The sequence below is a fragment of the Theropithecus gelada genome, chromosome 4, assembly GCF_003255815.1.
Source record: "Theropithecus gelada isolate Dixy chromosome 4, Tgel_1.0, whole genome shotgun sequence".
Lineage (NCBI taxonomy): Eukaryota > Metazoa > Chordata > Mammalia > Primates > Cercopithecidae > Theropithecus > Theropithecus gelada.
Window position 1 is genome coordinate 104,309,239 of NC_037671.1, and position 18,316 is coordinate 104,327,554.

An 18,316-nucleotide genomic window follows, 5' to 3' on the forward strand; every position below is an offset into this window, starting at 1 on the left:
TATTTTTTTTTTTTTTTTTTTTTTTTTTTGAGACAGAGTCTTACTCTGTCGCCCAGGCTGGAGTGCAGTGGCCGGATCTCAGCTCACTGCAAGCTCCGCCTCCCGGGTTTACGCCATTCTCCTGCCTCAGCCTCCCGAGTAGCTGGGACTACAGGCGCCCACCACCTCGCCCGGCTAGTTTTTTGTATTTTTTAGTAGAGACGGGGTTTCACTGTGTTAGCCAGGATGGTCTCGATCTCCTGACCTCGTGATCCGCCCGTCTCGGCCTCCCAAAGTGCTGGGATTACAGGCTTGAGCCACCGCGCCGGGCCTGAATTTAAAGTTTTAAAAACTCATTTGTAGAACAAATTTCATGATACTAAAATGTTTCACTTTCAGGCATATGTAAACAGAAAGCCTAAACTTCAGAAAAATGATATTAAGTGACTAAACATGCTAGATGCTTACTTTTAAGTCTCAACAAAGTACCTTTCAAAGTTTTAGCTTTAAAATCACTTCCTTATTAATTAATTTTAGTAATTACCGGTCTCTTCTTGTATAAAAGATACGACAGATGCAAAATGTTGACACCCAAGAACACAGAGTTCCAGATCATTATATCCAAGGCACATCGGTAGAGAGTGGCCCAGACAATATAAAGGGTACATCCTGTTGAAGAGCAAAGTTAACCTGTTAGATAATCTAGAAGAGCCTAAGCAGGGAGCTTAATAAATTTGATATCCTCTATATATACAGTAGTCCTCCCTTTTCTGAAGGTGATACTTTCTAAGACCCCCAGTGGATGCCTGAAACCATGGATAGTACACAACTCTATAAACACTATGTTTTATCGATCTGATACCCAAGACAGCTAATAAGCGACTACTGGGTGGGTAACACAGATAGTGTGGATAAGTTGGACTAAGGGATGATTCACATCCCAGGCAGGATAGAGCAGAACACTGCAAGATTTCATTGCACTATTCAGAATGTTTTGCATTTAAAACTTACGAATTGTTTATTCTTGGTATTTTCCATTTAATATTATTGGACTGTTGTTGACCACAGAAAGTGAATCCCCCACTGGATGTGGGGGCTACTGTAGATCAAACACATTTCAGAACTACCTAAGCCAAATATCACATTGTTTCATTTCATCTTTTGTCCAGTGACCAAAAAAACCCAAATATATGCTTTGTTGAATAAAAGCTGTATTAAAAATATACAGGAAATACAAAGTATAAAAAATATTTTTAAAGAGGAAAAATCCATAATTCTACTACTTAAAAAAGGCCATGAAATATCAAATAATTTAATTCTGCCTTACAGAATTAGTTTTCATACAGTTTTACCTGACGGCAAACCTAGCACAGATACAATTTTAAAATCTCCTTTTTAACTTATTCTAGTGATTTTCCTATTTCATTAAACTCTTTGCAAGCATAGTTTTAAATGACTGCAACTGATTAAACCATAATTTATTTAACCCTCCCCCTACTGCTGGAAAGACAAGATTTTGAGGGTATAATTTTTGACAAGTGGAAAAAAAATTTTATACATACAAATTTTTCTGTATTTGTGATTGTTTACTTAGTCTGGATTACCTGAAGGTGAATCTAGGGAATGAACTTTATAGTTTTTTACAATATTGAAGAATTGTTTTCCAAAACGCTTTTACAAATTTGCAATCCTACTAGCTAGAAATACCAATATCAAGTTGTCAGTATAGTCATGTGTCGTTCAATGACAGGGATATATTCTGAGAAATATTTCATTAGATGATTTTGTTGCTGTGTGAACATCATAGAGTATACGTACATAAACGCAGATGGCACAGTCTACTACACTATAGGGTGTAAACCAATACAGTACAGCTTGTTATTGTACTGAATATTGAATACTGCAGGCAACTATAGCACAATGGTAAGTATTTGTATATCTAAATATATCTAAACATGGAAAAGGTGAACATGTGGTACTATACTATGGGACCACTTTCGTTATACGATGCATGACTGTATTATAAAATGTGAAAACTCCTAACTTGATAGTGAGGAATTATGTATACTTTATTTTGCATTTCCATGATTACTGGTGAGCCTGCATATTTTACCAAAATGTTTTAGCCATCTGAATTTTCCCCTGGTGATTATCCATTTAACTCTGAGAATCTTCCTGTGTTTTCTTATTGATTCTCTTACCTTATATAAAATATTCCCAGTTTCTTTTGATCAATTTTATGGTAGGAGAGTTAATACAGTGTATACATTTAAAATAAAACTATCATTAAGATATAAATCATTGACACACGCATACTCACAAAAGCTAACCTCCCACTTTAAAAGTTACTCACTTGTAATTTTTTATTTCATAAGAATGATCTGAGGCACCTAAATAAAGCCCCAAATGTAAAAATTTAAATATTCTTTAAGTAATATTTCATAGCAAATAGTGAAGCAATTTAAAATATTTTAATAAGGTATACAATGGGAGGATAGAGAAAAACTGGAGGACCTGAATTATAGTCCTGGTTTGGCTGTTTTTTCTCCATCTTAATTTTGGATGGGTGATTTTATTTGCCTAGGTTTCACTTTTTTTAATTTTTTTTTTTTTTGAGACAGGGTCTTGCTCTGTCACCCAGGCTGGAGTGCAGTAGCCTCGACATCCCAGGCTCAAGCCATCCTCCCACTGCACCCTCCCAAACAGCTGGGACCACAGATGTGTGCCACCATGCCCAGCTACTTTTTAAATTTTTTGTAGACATAGGGTCTCAGGCTGGTTTTGAACTCCTGGCTTCAAGAGATACTCTCACTTCAGCCTAAAAAAGTGCTGGGACTACAGGCGTTAGCCACTATGCCTAGCCTAGGTTTCTCTTTCTGCATTTACAGAATAAAGTGTTAGATTTGATAATATCTTTGGTTCACCCCACCTCCGAAACTCTGTCTTAAAATTCATAATTGATGTTTGTTTTTTTATAGGGTACAGTATTTTTTTTTTCCATTCAACTCCCTGTTCCTACTGCTACGGTCCTCACCTTACTCACAGGTCACACAGCCACTGAGGTCCCACAAGCTTCTACTAACCTTCCAGCCTCTTTTTCCTTGTCATTTATCACTTTTTTTTTTTTTTTGAGGTGGAGTCTAGTTCTGTCACCAGGTTGGACAGAGTAATCTGTCACCAGTTTACTTATACATATTAAAATCCATAGCAAGTACATTTTAAAAATATACATTTTACACATACTTATATAAAACCATTTCCTATGTTACCTGTCTTCGGTCTCTGGTCCTTAAAAAAAACTCTTATTAACTGCACAAATTTGGTCCTTGCCAAACACTATGCAGTTTTACAGAATATATGAATTATTCTGCTTCAGGGAAATTCCAAGTGGCACAATCTTGGCCCACTGCAACCTCTGTCTCCTGGGTTCAAGTGATTCTTTTGCCTCAGCCTCTCGAGTAGCTGGGATTACAAGCGCCTGCCACCATGTCCAGCTAGTTTTTGTACTTTTAGTAGAGACAATGTTTCACCATGTTGGCCAAGCTGGTCTCGAACTCCTAACCTCAGGTAATCCACCCACCTTGGCCTCCCACAGTGCTGGGATTACAGGCATGAGACTGTGTCCAGCCGATTTATCATATATTTTCAAGCACAATGCACTACTCTATGTTCATCCCAATATGCTCAATTTCCTTCTCTTCTGTGCTCTTTGCTCTGATACTGCACACATTCACTCAGAGAAATCCTGCTCATCTTCCAAAATCCAGGTCCCATGTCACCTCCTCAGTGGGATCCTGCTCTGCCCTCCTACTAAGCCTATCACCTTCTCCGTGTCCCCCTGGATAATGGGTGCACACCTGCATCCCAGCATCTGATACACCATACTGGGATTGCCCATCTGTTTCTCTACCAGCCCCCACAAGAGTGTCTTTCTCAAGGATGAAGATGGCCTTCCTCAATCTTTGTCTGACACATTACAGATGCTAAAAAAATGCACCTGAATAAATGGGCCATTAGGGAAGTAATCACATAGAGAGTAATTTGTCAAGAATCACTGGCTAAAGTAACAGATTCAATTGTTTTAATATTCTGCTGTGAATCAATTTAACTTGCTTCGTTAGGGTTACTGGGACCAAAAAAAAATTTGTTTTATTTGAACTACTGTATGTGGGTAATTGTTTTTGTTCCCAATGATTCTTTACTGCCCACAGCAAATATCTTTTCAAGTAATAATAGTTAAAACTATACAGTATTTACTATGTGCAGGCAATATTCCAAGTTAAATATATATATGACACACATTTAATTCATAACAACTTTGGGAGGTGGTATTATTTTTACCCTTATCTGATACATGAGGAAACTGAGGCAGTAGAAAGATTAAATCACTTGCCCAAGTTACAGTTAACAAGATGTAGAACCAGGATTTGAATCACACAATTTGGCTCTAAAGTCCACACTCTTACACATGAATGAATTTTCTGGTATCTGGAAAACCTAAACAACACATGAAAGCACATATAAACAAAGTAAGTAAGGGAGAGATATGGCATGTGAAGGCCTATGCTCTAAGCTAATTGATATACTGCTAATTAACGAAGACTTACATTTTTTGGCTTGCTATGGGCCTGACAAAGAATACTCTGAAGATCTCAATGCAAAGCCCATCTTATGTCAGTTATAGAAAAGTTACATAAAATATTGGTTTAAGTATCTTACCTAGAGTTAACATTCCCCTAAGAAATATCATATGCAGGTGAAGAGTAGTTGGAATAACCAACCCAACTGCAAAACAAATATTTGCTACATGAAAAACCAGATGATGTATCTCTCTCCAATTTTCACAAGCGGTCTCATTGGAAGGCACAGGTATGATGCTTTCTAATTCAGGTGTAAAACCTATGGCAGTTGATTCTCTCAATGGGCTGGACTCTGTATAATTCATTTTGAAAATTCCTGTAAAAACAAGTAAACAAAAGTAAAATCATAAAAATGGCAATTGTATCTTTTTACCTCCATAGGTATTATACTAAAATTATTTCTGTGAATTAAATAGACTTCTCTAGTGCTTATGAATTAGACAGACCCAGATTCAAATCCCAACTCTGTCACATATTAAATGTATTCAGTTCCTTACCTGTTAAAGGATGATAATAATACCTCATATGCGTTATGATTAAATGAAATGATACATACTTATCATTATACTTAGCATAGTGCACAACTATTCCCTCATAGGCACATATATACATATACAGACTTGTAGGGAAGGGAGGAGTGAGGGAATTAGTCTTTAAGACAATCACCAATGTTCATAAACCATGGTAATTACAAAGTTACTTAGTCTAGTCTTCCACCAAATTCCCACTGGTGACTGAATCCAAACACAGGAAAAATAACTAGAAAACTAATTATTTGAATACTTAAAAAAATATGAATACCCTCACATCTATTTGAAGGCTTAGGATATTTAGAAGGCTCTATTTGTATACTGCCATTAAATCACTGTACCATACATAATACATTATCATATATGCAAATAATATATAGCCATATAAACATTTATATATACACAGAGAGATACAACATGAAACTTTTATTGTCTAATTTAAATCTCTACTTTATTTCCCATAATAATTCTAGTTGGTAGCATATCACAAATTAAAAAGTAGTAAACTTCCAGTTTACTTATACATATTAAAGTCCATAGCAACTACATTTTAAAAATATACATTTTACACATGCTTATATAAAACCATTTCCTATGGTACCCGTCTTCGGTCTCTGGTCCTTAAAAGAAACTCTATTATTAATTGCACAAATCTGGTCCTTGCCAAATACTATGTAGGTTTACAGAATATATGAATTATTCTGCTTCAGGAAAATTCCAAATGGGGACCCTAAATACATCTAAATTTAGAAATACGTATTTCTTTCAAAATAAGGTCATGCAATTAATCTTACTTTTCTGCTTGTTCTCAACGTACTAAAGTAAAGGTTTTAGGTAGTAGAATAATTAATTGGTACAAAATGGGTATTTTGAAAGGATGTTAACAGACAGATGTGAAAAAATTCCACAGCTTAAAGCTGATAAAAAACAAACACACCAATTTACAAACTGTGAATGAAATGATCAAGTCAACTGAAGATCTTTTTACATAATATTGAAATAGCTCGTAAATAATAATAGTTGACTTAGATATTGATTTGCTACAAAAACAGAAGAAACAAAAATTCACCTATTTTCCAAATGTCTGAAATCAGCAAATATATAAGCCTATCAGGATAGGGGGGAGATCATTATTTTAATAAGTCCATTTATACAAAGTTTGCTTTTCAAGGCCAAACGAAAATGAATCTCATAACTTCTGCAGGAGAGAGAATGATATGACATGTCCTCTATCACTCATAACCTAACATCACCTACCCTAGCATTACATAGCTTAATAATAACTACCATTTCGACAGCACTGTAGAATGTACCTACACTCCCATTGTCCTGTTTGTCCTCTATGAGGCAGGGACAATATTTATCTATCTATGTACTCCCAAGGCCTAGTCTCTGTAGAGAAGGCCACTGAGGCAGGGAAGAAAGCCACTCTGAAGGAACCTCAACCTGACAAATACTTTTAGAAATCACTGTTCAGTCTCCCCACATCTCAGTAATAAAGCCAGGAGAGTGCCTAGCCTTCCTGAGGTTGAGTCAGGTTCTATACCACAAGCCACCATGGAGCCACATAAGCCAGGGAAAGCCATTTCTGCTCCTCCGGTCTGTTCCTTCCTTGGAATAGGGAAAATCTGAATAGCCTATGGTTCTAACACACATTTACATAATCAGTCAATCAATACATATTCCCCTCGAGTTCACCCAATTTCACCTATGTTGCCTATTAATCCACTATAATTCAATATCAGGCTTTTATAAGTTCTTAAAGTGACATTAAAAGTACCAATTTCTGGTCCAAGAAAAATGACAGGAAAACTACAATTATGACCCAAGAACCAAAAAATATTAGCAATTTTTAGAAGGCAGGGTCATCCTAAGCATGTTTTGATGCACCACACCTTATTAAAGAGATATGTATATACAGAGATACATGCAAAGGCATACAGATGTATCTATATATCTATATAATTGTCTATTGTGAAATGTCAGTTACCTATTGTTGAAAATATTGATCAGATCAGTTTACTTTGATTACCACTTAATCGTTTAGTGGCTTACACTGAACAATTCTTATACAGAGAATAGGTGGAAAGAGAAAGGTTAGACTGCTAAATTGGTAAACTTTTCTGATTAATTTTGACTAAATCAAGAGAAATTATCTTTCCCTCATCAGATCACCAAAGTTGAAGTCCTTAAGTTACCCATACTTGTAAAGTTCCGTTTATCGGTTTTCAGATAGGTGATTGTAGGGCTAAATAGCTAAATGCTGAAACTAACATTAAACCTTTACCAAACTAAAAAAACGGAAAAAGGTAACTGCAACGAGCAAGTCTTGCTAGTCGAGTTAATTCATTCTGTAATTCTAACTGAATCTTCACACATCTTCCGAATGGCAAATGGCATTACATTGCTAAGTCTTTTCGCACTTATTCATGCTTCAAAGCAGGCAGTTTCTGGGACTTGTCTGGCCAACAACCCGTTCCCAAAGGCTCGGGGAAGGAGGCTGCGGGTGGGTGGCGTGGACCTCGGGTCACCAGCCATCGGCGCTCTCCCGGGGTCCTCTGACCTCGCTCCTTAAAGGAGGGTCCGCCGCAACGGTCCTCCTCGGCCAGGCGGTCTCGGGACGCGGGGGTGAGGAGTGAGCGCCGTGGCCCACTCTACTCTCGGAGCGGGGACAGAGTGGGCGACACTGCGCGCCCGGCTGCACGCAGGCTCTGCGCGGCACGCGGTGGCCCTACAGAGGGCGACGAGGAACCCCGGGGATCCAGCGGGGAGAGCAGAAGTGGAGCTCACCAAGGGGCATGCCCGCCGCAGAGCGCGGGAGCCAGCGCTCGGTGGGGACGAAGACCCGGGGACGCTGGGGCTGCCTGACCCGAGCGGCGGCCGCTGACCCTTGAGGGTCTCTGTGGCCGCAGGGCCCAGACCCGGGGAGAAGGGCGGCCTCCAAGGGCCGGGAGCCCCTCGAGGGCGCGGCCAGCGAGGAGGGACAGAGGGCGGCGCCCCCGGCTGCCCGGGCGCGGAGAACAAGCAACAGCCCCCTGGGCAGACAAAGTTGGTCTCCGAGGGGCTGAGATCCAACTTTCGCTTCCCGATTTAGCCAGGGGAGCGCGAGGCCACACACAGCCCGGTGCGGGGGGACAGCAGGCTGCAGCTGCACCTCCCATCCTTACCTGGCTGGTCCCTGGCGGGGAGCCTGGGCAGCGCCGACCAAAGTTCGGAGCAGCAGCTTCGGGGCGCGGGACGCGGGGAACACGGGCTCAGCTGCTCGACGGGAGCCCGACGCGCTCTCCTCGGCGGGTCGGCGAGTCCGGAAGCGCCGCTGCCCGGCCCGGGTCCCCAAGCCCGCAGCCGCTTTGACTAAAATAGGCATCGCGACGGCGGCGGCGGCGGCGGGCGGCGGCGGCCAGGGCCGGGGCCGTACCGCGCACGCGCACGCGCCAGCCGCCCCGCGCCCCCCGGCGGGCGGAGCCCCGCGCCGCTGCCAGGACTGCCCGCCCAGCTTGGGACTCCGCGGCGGGTCTGCACACCCGAAGACTCGGTTTGAAACGCCCGCTTATTTATTTTTTTGTTCCCTCGCTAGAAGATTCTATCCTTGTTTGGGCATGAGTGGGGGGCGGCAGTTTGGTGGGACCGGCGGCATTTGTCGTTCCTCCCCACGGGGATAATTCGAGAAGTGCGGTCCGGTTAGGGAGATAAATCAGGAGAGAAAATGAGAAAGGGAATCCTCGTTTCCCTTCAAAGCTGGACGACCCACTCGCATATCTCCTTTTTGGGAGATTCGCGTGTAACTCAGCACAAACAGGGAATACCCCGGAGTGCGCGCGAGTTCCCGTCCGAGTCTGGAGAGGGAGGCTGAACGTCTGGTCCAGACGGGTGCAGGACGCGGGGGCCAGGCCTCCTGCTGCGGAAGAAGAGGGGGAAGAGGCCGCGCGGGAGGGACTTCTGACACGTGCCACTGTTTTTGTTTTCAAAGAAGGGTACTTAATCGAAACTAGCAATCCCAGGCGGTACAGGGCCCTCCATTGTAGGCAAAGCACCACCTGAATGTAGATTTGGGGCCATACATTGGAAAATAAGACATGAGAGTATGCTCCAGTCCACCTTTACTGTTTACTGGACAGCTATTTTGGGTAAGAAAAACAGGGAAAGTTAATGAAGAATTGGCGTTGGTGCGGGAGTGTCTTGTAGGACAATAGAGGAAGGTTAGATGGGTACCCAGTTTCCACCAAAAGTGTCCCATTATGGGTTAAAATTGGCACCAGTTATTAGAGTATGAGGTCGTTCATGCATGTGAAATGTGATCTCAGTATAAAAAAGACCACCACCGATTGTGTGAAGGCACATTATAAAGAGTACCTGGAGATGCACACTGGGCAAGTGCAGCCTGGTATGAAAGAGAGTGGGCCTTGATGTCACACAAGCTGGGTTTGAATCCTCCCTCTCCTACCAGTTTACTGTGTGACCTTGGAGAAGTTACCTAGCCCTTCTGTGCCTCAGTTTCCTTTTAGGAACATGGGGATAATGATGATGATGATAGTGATAATTATACCTGCACTTCATAGTATTTTTTTGAGGACTAAATGGTGTAATTATATATAAAGGTCTTAAAATGGTGTTTGGGACGTAAGTTCTATGTATACATATGGTATTTATAAAACTCCTTTTCTAGTATGTCTGAACTTTCTTGTAACCATAAAAGATTACTTTTTGAGATTACTTCTTTTTTTTTTTTTTTTTTTTGAGACGGAGTCTCACGCTGTGTCACCCAGGCTGGAGTGCAGTGGCGCGATCTCGGCTCACTGCAAGCTCCGCCTCCCAGGTTCAGGCCATTCTCCTGCCTCAGCCTCCGAGTAGCTGGGACTACAGGCGCCCGCCACCACGCCCGGCTAGTTTTTTTTTTTGTATTTTTAGTAGAGACGGGGTTTCACCATGTTAGCCAGGATGGTCTCGATCTCCTGACCTCGTGATCCGCCCGCCTCGGCCTCCCAAAGTGCTGGGATTACAGGCTTGAGCCACCGCTCATCTTTAGATGCTCTGTCAACCTTTTTTTTTTTTTTTTTTTTTTTTTGAGACAGAGTTTCGCTCTTGTTGCCCAAATTGGAGTGCAATGGCGCTATCTGGGCTCACTGCAAACTCCGCCCCCCGGGTTCAAGCGATTCTCCTGCCTCAGCCTCCCGAGTAGCTGGGATTACAGGCGCACGCACACCCCTGCCAGCCGTTTTGATAGCTACCACTAAATACATTTTAAGGTATGGGTATAATACTATGTGCACGTAAAGACTTAACTACACAGATGTTCACTGGAGGGTGAGTTGTAATAATGAATATTGGAAATAGCCTACATTCTTACCACAGGGGACTAAGTAAATTATAGAACATCCAGACAATCTTGTTTAGGAAAGAGCATGGGCCTTGATGTCACACAAGCTGGGTTTGAATCTTCCCTCTCCTACCAGTTTAAGCAGCCATTAAAAATAAAAAACATAGAAACAGACTCTATGTTTAAGCACCCATTAAAAATAATTTCTAGAAACATATTATAGACATCATAATAATGTCTACTAATTATATAAAGCAAACTGTGCCCCAAAACCCCAGCCCACTGCCTGTTTTTACATCCATTTTTACGTTTTTTATGGTTGAAAAAAATCAGAAAAAATTATTTCATGATATGTGAACATTATATAAAATTCGAATTCAGTGTCCATAAAGTTTTATTGGAACCTGGTCACGTTCATTTTTATGGCTGCTTTCATGCTGCCAACGCAGCTTTGATTAGTTACAACAGAAACCTTACAGCCGGCAAAGCCTAAAATGTTTACTGTCTGGCTCTACAGAAGAAGCTTACTGGCCCCTCACATAGAGTATACTTTGTGTTAGGCAGTGTTATAAGTGACTCAGATATATTGTCACCTATTACACACCTACTGCTTACCTTCAGGATAGGACACCTGTAAGGCATGTAGATCATATAAAGACAGCACGTTTTTATGAAAAGAGCACTGAATTATCGTAAGATTTGAGTTCTAGCCTTTGACAGAGTCTGTGTTTTCTTTGAGTCTGTGTTCTATAGAAAGTGAAGATTGGAAAACTAATCCCCTCACTATAACCCATCTAGGGTTAAAACCATTATTTATAATGAGTATCTTACTGTATTTGAATTTCTTATCTCAGATGTATGAATAGTAGCTTTATAAAATTCAAAGCAAGAATTCTAGACACAGAAACCAGGATATGGGAATGCGTTAAGCTCCCTGGTCTCCTCCTGCTGGCCACAGAAAGGTCAGATGGAAAGCTTCCGAGCGCTATTTGAAAGTTAATATGAAGCAAGGAGCTAATTTGCACATACATGTAGAATGAAAGTGTAAGAAGCATAAATAACGAAATACAGGGCAGTCTGTCTCCTCTGTAAAAACTCTGGCTAGTGTTAGATTGACATCGTGATTTTTACCTTTATTTCTCCATAGGCATCCTAGTCTACTTTTACCAGTTGGATAAAACCTTAATGAGACTTCAAAGTTCAGATAGAATAAGTTTTGTGAAAATAAAACAAGATCTGAGGGAGTCACTTGTTTTAAAAGTACTCATATATTGGGAGGCCGAAGAGGGCAGATCACCTGAGGTCAGGAGTTCTAGCCAACATAGTGAAACCCCATTTCTACCAAAAACTACAAAAATTAGCCTGGCATGGTGGTGCATGCCGGTAATCCAGCTACTCTGGAGGCTGAGGGTCAGGAATCGCTTGAACCCAGGAGGCAGAGGTTGCAATCAGCCGAGATCACACCGCTGCACTCCATCCTGGGCAACAGAGTGAAACTCTGTCTCAAATAAAAAACAAAAAACAAGTACTCACATAAGTATCATTATCTTCCTTATCTATAAATCTGCCCATGGTATACATCAGTGTAGATGTTATTTCAACTCTTATTACTAATTGCATGGAGACTATAGCTACTTCTGATAGTCTCATAGCAGACAGTTCTGGTCACAACTGGTTTCTGAACCTACATTCCTCTCATTAATTGTTGCATTAACCTTTTCAGTGACCAGTTTGAAAACCAACCTCACTGATTGTTTTTACATTTCTTTTGATTTTTAAAAAATTAATGGACTTTTTTAAAGAGCAGTTTAAGTTTGCAGATGACTGAGCAGATAGCTTCCCCCATTATTAACACCTTGCATTAGTGTGGTATGTGTGTCACAAAGGGAGAACTCAGATTGATCCACCACTATTAACAAAGGTCTGTAGTTTACTTTATGGTTCACTCTTCATGCTGTAGATTCTGCAGGTTTTGCCAAATGTATAATGTCATGTATCCACCATTACAGTATCATACAGAACAATCTCAATCTACTGTGCTCCAGTTCTTCATCCCTCTGTCTATCCTCCTCCCACACCTCTGGCAACCACTGATCTTTTTACTGTCTTCATAGTTTTGCCTTTTCCAAAATATCCTATTGTTGGCATTATATGATGTATTGCCTTTTCAGATTGGCTTCTTTCACTAAGCAGTATGCATTTAAGTTTCCTCCATGCCTTTTTTAAAAAAATGTGATATATCTATATATTGTGAAATGATTAGCACAATCAAATTAGTTGACACATCAATCACCTCAGTTACCATTTTTATGTGTGTAGTGAGAATATGTAAGATCTACTCTCTTAGCAAATTCAGTTATGAAATACAATATGGCTAACTGGAGCCACTACTCCATACATTGGATCCCCAGAGCTTATTCATCTTATAACTGGAAGTTTGTACCCTTTGACCACGTTCTCCCCCAATTTCCCCACTCTTCAGCCCCTAGTAACTGTATTCTCTGTTTCTTTGAGTTCAACTTTTTTAGATTCCATGCATGAGTGAGATCATACAACATTTGTCTGTCTCTATCTGACTTATTTCACTTAGTGTAAGCCCTCCATTTTTATTCATGTTACAAATGAAAGAATTTCCTTTTATGGCTGGATAATATTTCATTGTGTACATATGCCACATTTTCTTTATCCATTCCTTCCTCAGCGGACACTTACATTGTTTCCCTGTCTTGGCTGTTGTTAATACTGCTGCAATGAACATGGGAGTGCAGACATCTCTTTGAGATACTGATTTTATTTCCTTCAATATATACCTAGAAGGGGGCTTGCTGGATAATATGGTAATTATATTTTTAATTTTTCTAGGAACCTCCATACTGTTTTTCATAATGGCAATACCAATTTACACTCTCACTAACAATGCCCAGGGGCTCCCTTTTCTTCACATTCTGGCCAATACTTGTTATCTCTTGTCTTTTTGATAGTAGCCATTCTGATAGGTGTGAGGCGATTTTCTCATTGTAGTTTTGATTTGCATTTCTCTGATGATAGTAATGGTGAACACCTTTTCGTGTATCTGTTAGCCATTTGTATGTCTTTGGAAAAATGTCTATTGAAGTCCTTTACCTACTATTTATTTATCTATTTATTGCTATAAATTTCTTACATATTTTGGATATTAACCCCTTATCAGAGGTATGGTTTGCAAATATTTTCTTCCATTCCATAAGTTGCCTTTTCATTTTGTTGAGTGTTTCCTTTGCTGTGCAGAAGCCTTTAAGTTTGATGGAATCCCACTTGTTTGTTTTTGCTTTCGGTATCATATCCAAAAGGTCATGGCCAAGACCAATGTCAAGAATACTTTTTCTTACGTTTTCTTTTTTATTTTTTGTTATTACATTTTCTTCTAGTAGTTTTATGGTTTCATTTAAGTCTTTAATCCATTTGGAGTTAATTTTTGTGAGTGGTATAAGATAAGGGTCCAATAGTCAGTCTTCCCAAAACAATTTATTAAAGATACTGTCTTTCCCCCATTGTATATTTTTGGTGTTCTCATCAAAAATTACTTGATCATAAACACATGGACTCATTTTGGGCTATTCTGTTACATTGGTCTATACGTGTGATTTTATGCTGGCACCATACTGTTCTGATTACTGCAGGTTTCTAATACAGCCTGAAATAAGGAAATGTGATGCCCCATGCTTTGTTTTTCTTTCTCAAGATTACTTTGGCTATTCGGGTTTTGTTTTGTTTGGTTTTGTTTTTTTGAGATGGAGTCTCGCTCTGTCGGCCAGGCTGGAGTGCAGTGGTGCGATCTCGGCTAACTGCAATCTCTGCCTCCTGGGTTCAAGCGATTCTCCTGCCCTAGCCTCCCAAGTAGCTGGAATTACAGGTGTCCACCACCATGCCTGGTTAAGTTTTGTATTTTCAGTAGAGACGCGGTTTCCCCATGTTGGCCAGGCTGGTCTCGAACTCCTGACTGCACATGATCCACCTACCTGGGACTCCCAAAGTACTGGGAGGGATTACAGGCGTGGTGAGCCACAGCGCCTGTCCTATTTGGGGCCTTTTGTAGTTCCATGCGAATTTTAGGATTTTTTTCTATCTCTGTGAAAAATGCCATTGGAATTTTGATAGAAAATGCATTGAGTTTATAGATTACTCTTGGTAGTATAGACATTTTAATAATATTAATTCTTCCAAACCATGAACGTAGGACATATTTTCATTTATTTGTGTCTTCTTCAATTTATTTCATCGTTTTATACTTTTAATGTATAGGTCTTTCATGTTCTTGGTTAAATTAATTGCTAAATATTTTATTGTTTTGATGCTGTTGTCAATGAGATTGCTACCTCATTTCGGATAGGTTGTTATTCACATATAGAAATACAACTGATTTTCACATGTTGATATTATATCCTTTAATTTTACTGAATGCGCTTATTAGTTCTAATAGTTTTTGGTGAAGTATACAGGGTTTTTAAATATAAGATCATGTCTTCTGCAAACATACAATTTTACTTCTTCCTGTCTGATTTGGAAGCCTTGTATTCCTTTTTCTGCCCCAGCGAGAACTTTCAGTACTGTCTTAAATAGAAGACAAGACATACTTATCTTGTTCCTGACTTCAGCTTTTCCTTTTTCTTTGTTTTTTTGAGACGAGGTCTTGCTGTGTTGCCCAGTCTAGTATGCAGTGGCATGATCATAGCTCACTGTAGCCTTGAACTCTGGGCTCAAGTAATCCTCTTCTGTCAGCCTCCTGAGTAACTGCAACTAATGCTGTGTGCTGCCACACCCTGCTAATTTTTACATTTTTTCAGAGACAGGTCTCACTGCTCACTGTGTTGGCCAGGCTGGTCTCAAACTCCTGACCTCAAGTGATGTTCCCACATCGGCTTCCCAAAGTGTTGGAATTACAGGCGTGAGCCACCATGCCCAGTTAGCTTTTAGCCTTCTCCACTGAGTGTGATGTTAGCTGTGGGCTTGTGATATATGGCCTTTATTGTGTTGAGGAACATTCCTTTTGAGAGTTTTTATCATGAAAGGATGTTGAATTTTGTCAGATGTTTTCCTGCAGTTACTGAGATGATCATCTTATGGTGCTTGTATTTCATTCAGTCAGTGTGGTGTATCATATTTATTTATTTGTGTATGTTGAACTATCCTTGCATCCCAGGGATAAATCCCCCTTGATCAGGGTGTACGATATCTTTAATGTGTTGTTGAATTCAGTTTGCTAGTATTTTGTTGAGGATTTTTGCTTCTATGTTCATCGGGGATATTGGCCTGTCATTTTCTTTTCTTGTGGTGTCCTTATCTGGCTTTGGTATGAGGATAATGCTGGGCCCATAAAACATGTTCGGAAGTGTTCTCTCCTCTTTGGCTTTCTGGAAGAGTTTGAAAAAGACTGATGTTAAATTAAAAGTTAAAGATTGAAGCTTTAAATATTTGGTAGAACTCACCAGTGAAGTCATTTGGTCCTATACTTTTCTCGTTGAATCTTTTTATTACTATTCATTCTCCTCACCGTTGTTGGTCTGTTCAGATTTTCTATTACTTTCTGACTTAGTTTTGGTAGGTTGTCTGTTTCTAGCTGTTTATTTATTTCTTTTAGGTTACCCAATTTGTGGGCATATAATTATTCATAGTAGTGTCTTATGATCTTTTCTGTTTCTGTGGTATCAGTTGTAACCTTCATGTCTTTTTGAGTTTTAATAGCCCATATCTTTTTATTACTGGATGTATCACAGTTCATATATTCATTTACCATTTTAAGGACATCTTGGTTTCTTCCAGTTTTGGCAAATTATGTCTAAACATATATAAACATTTGTGTGGAGTTTTTTGTGTGCATATATTTTTGACTCATTTGGGTAAATACCTAGGATCATATGGTAAGACTATGTTTAGGTTTGTAAGAAACCTTCCAAACTGTCTTCCAAAGTGGCTGCACCATTTTGCAATCTCACTAGCAATGAATGACAGTTCCTGTTGCTTCACATCTGTACTAACATTTAATACTATCATTTTTTTGTAGGGTGGGGTGGGGAATTCTAGCCATTCTAATAGGTGTGTTTTTTACTTTATAAATTGATTCAATTACTTACTTTGTTCAAAATAACCAAGCAGGTTATGCATTCAACAGATCTATATTTTTGTTAGATAGAAAACTAGAAACAACATCTCAAAGCAAAGGGCCTTAACTTTCGTATTGTTTCACAAGTCCCACCGTCTAAATATTGCAGTGTCCAAATATTGTCCATGTTAAATGCAGGGAGAAACTCCCTAAAGAAGTCATGTAACAATTTAATCATTGGATAATAAACTTTCACCAAAAGGCTTCACAGCTCCTAAAAGAAGTGACACACAGGCTGGGTATGGTGGCTTATGCCTGTGACCCCAGCACTTCAGGAGGCTGAGGCAGGCCATTTGCTTGAGCCCAAAAGTTTGAGACCAGCTTGGGTAACATGGCAAAACCCCATCTCTACAAATGGGCCAGCATGGCGACTTGGCGCCTGTAGTCTCAGTCTGAGCTCCTCACCTCAGCTGAGGAGAGGATCCCTTGAGCCTGGGAGGCTGAGGCTGTAGTGAGCTGTGATCACATAACTGCACTCCAGCAAGGGCGGCAGAGCAAGACCCTGTCTCAAAAAACAAACAAACAAAACACAATGGAAAAAAAAACACATGCGGCCGGGCACGGTGGCTCACACCTGTAATCCCAGCACTGTTGGAGGCCGAGGCGGGCGGATCACGAAGTCAAGAGATCGATACCATCCTGGCCAACATAGTGAAACCCTGTCTCTACTAAAAATACAAAAATTAGCTGGGCGTGGTGGTGCACGCCTGTAGTCCCAGCTACTCGGGAGGCTGAGGGAGGAGAATTGCTTGAACCCAGGAGGCGGAGGTTGCAGTGAGCTGAGATCGCGCCACTATACTCCAACCTGGCAACAGAGCAAGACTCAGTCTCAAAAAAAAAAAAAAAAAAAACCCACACACACAACCAAAATTTTAAAAAGTGACCCTGAACTTTAAGAAGATAGTGAATTATGAAGGCAGTTCAAAGAGTGGTAGCTTTGGAATTAGCAGCTGGATTTGAACAATAGTTTTGTATTTAATAAGCTGTATGTATATTCAGATAATTACCTCTTCTGAGACTCAGTTTACTTGTCTATAAAACTGAGAAAATAACTCATAGTTACCAAGATGATTTTGACTTTTAGAGATTGTTTTTTAAAATGCCTGGCATCTAGTTCTTGGTAGCATAATTGCGTATCTCTTGTATCCCCCAATAGTGCCCTGCACATGGTTCAAATGCATAACAATTATTTGAATTCTAGTTTAATTGTTTAATGGAAATGAATTTGAATCATCAAAATTCCCTAGTCTGAAGAAATAGTTAAACTATCCTGTGAACACATGAAGTAGCTAAAATGTAGTTTCATTTTTCTATGTATTTGCCTGTTTTAAATAGATGGAATACAGAATATGCAAGGTATTTTAAATGAAACTTGCTTATACATTATAAGACTTTGATGCATGCTAAAATTTCCAGTAGTTTGGGATTTCCCTGGAATAGCCAGCAGATCATGAGATCAGGAGATCTAGACCATCCTGGCTAACACGGTGAAACCCCGTCTCTACTAAAAATACAAAAAATTAGCTGGGCATGGTGGTGGGCGCCTGTAGTCCCAGCTACTTGGGAGGCTGAGGCAGGAGAATGGCGTGAACCCGGGAGGCAGAGCTTGCAGTGAGCTGACATTGTGCCACTGCACGCCAGCCTAGGCAACAGAGCGAGACTCTGTCTCAAAAAAAAAAAAAAAAAAAAAAAGATATTGGCTTCAAAAGCA

The 18,316-nt window shown here is 40.2% G+C and overlaps 1 protein-coding gene across 3 annotated transcripts in view; it reads right to left on the bottom strand.

Moving 5' to 3' along the window:
• Positions 1-8,512, bottom strand: part of BVES (blood vessel epicardial substance) — a 36,492-nt gene extending 27,980 nt beyond the window's left edge. The window contains exons 1-3 of one of the 3 annotated variants that reach the window (XM_025383545.1): positions 7,553-7,722; positions 4,699-4,935; positions 524-648 (exon numbers count right to left, since the gene is read on the bottom strand). In XM_025383545.1, the coding sequence (XP_025239330.1) occupies positions 524-648; positions 4,699-4,924 (351 nt within the window). In that variant the 5' untranslated portion in view covers positions 4,925-4,935; positions 7,553-7,722. Of the gene's footprint in view, positions 1-523; positions 649-4,698; positions 4,936-7,552; positions 7,723-7,939; positions 8,028-8,316 lie in introns of those variants that run through there. The other 2 variants (XM_025383544.1, XM_025383543.1) reach the window with 2 other exon arrangements.
• Positions 8,513-18,316: the final 9,804 nt, after the last annotated feature.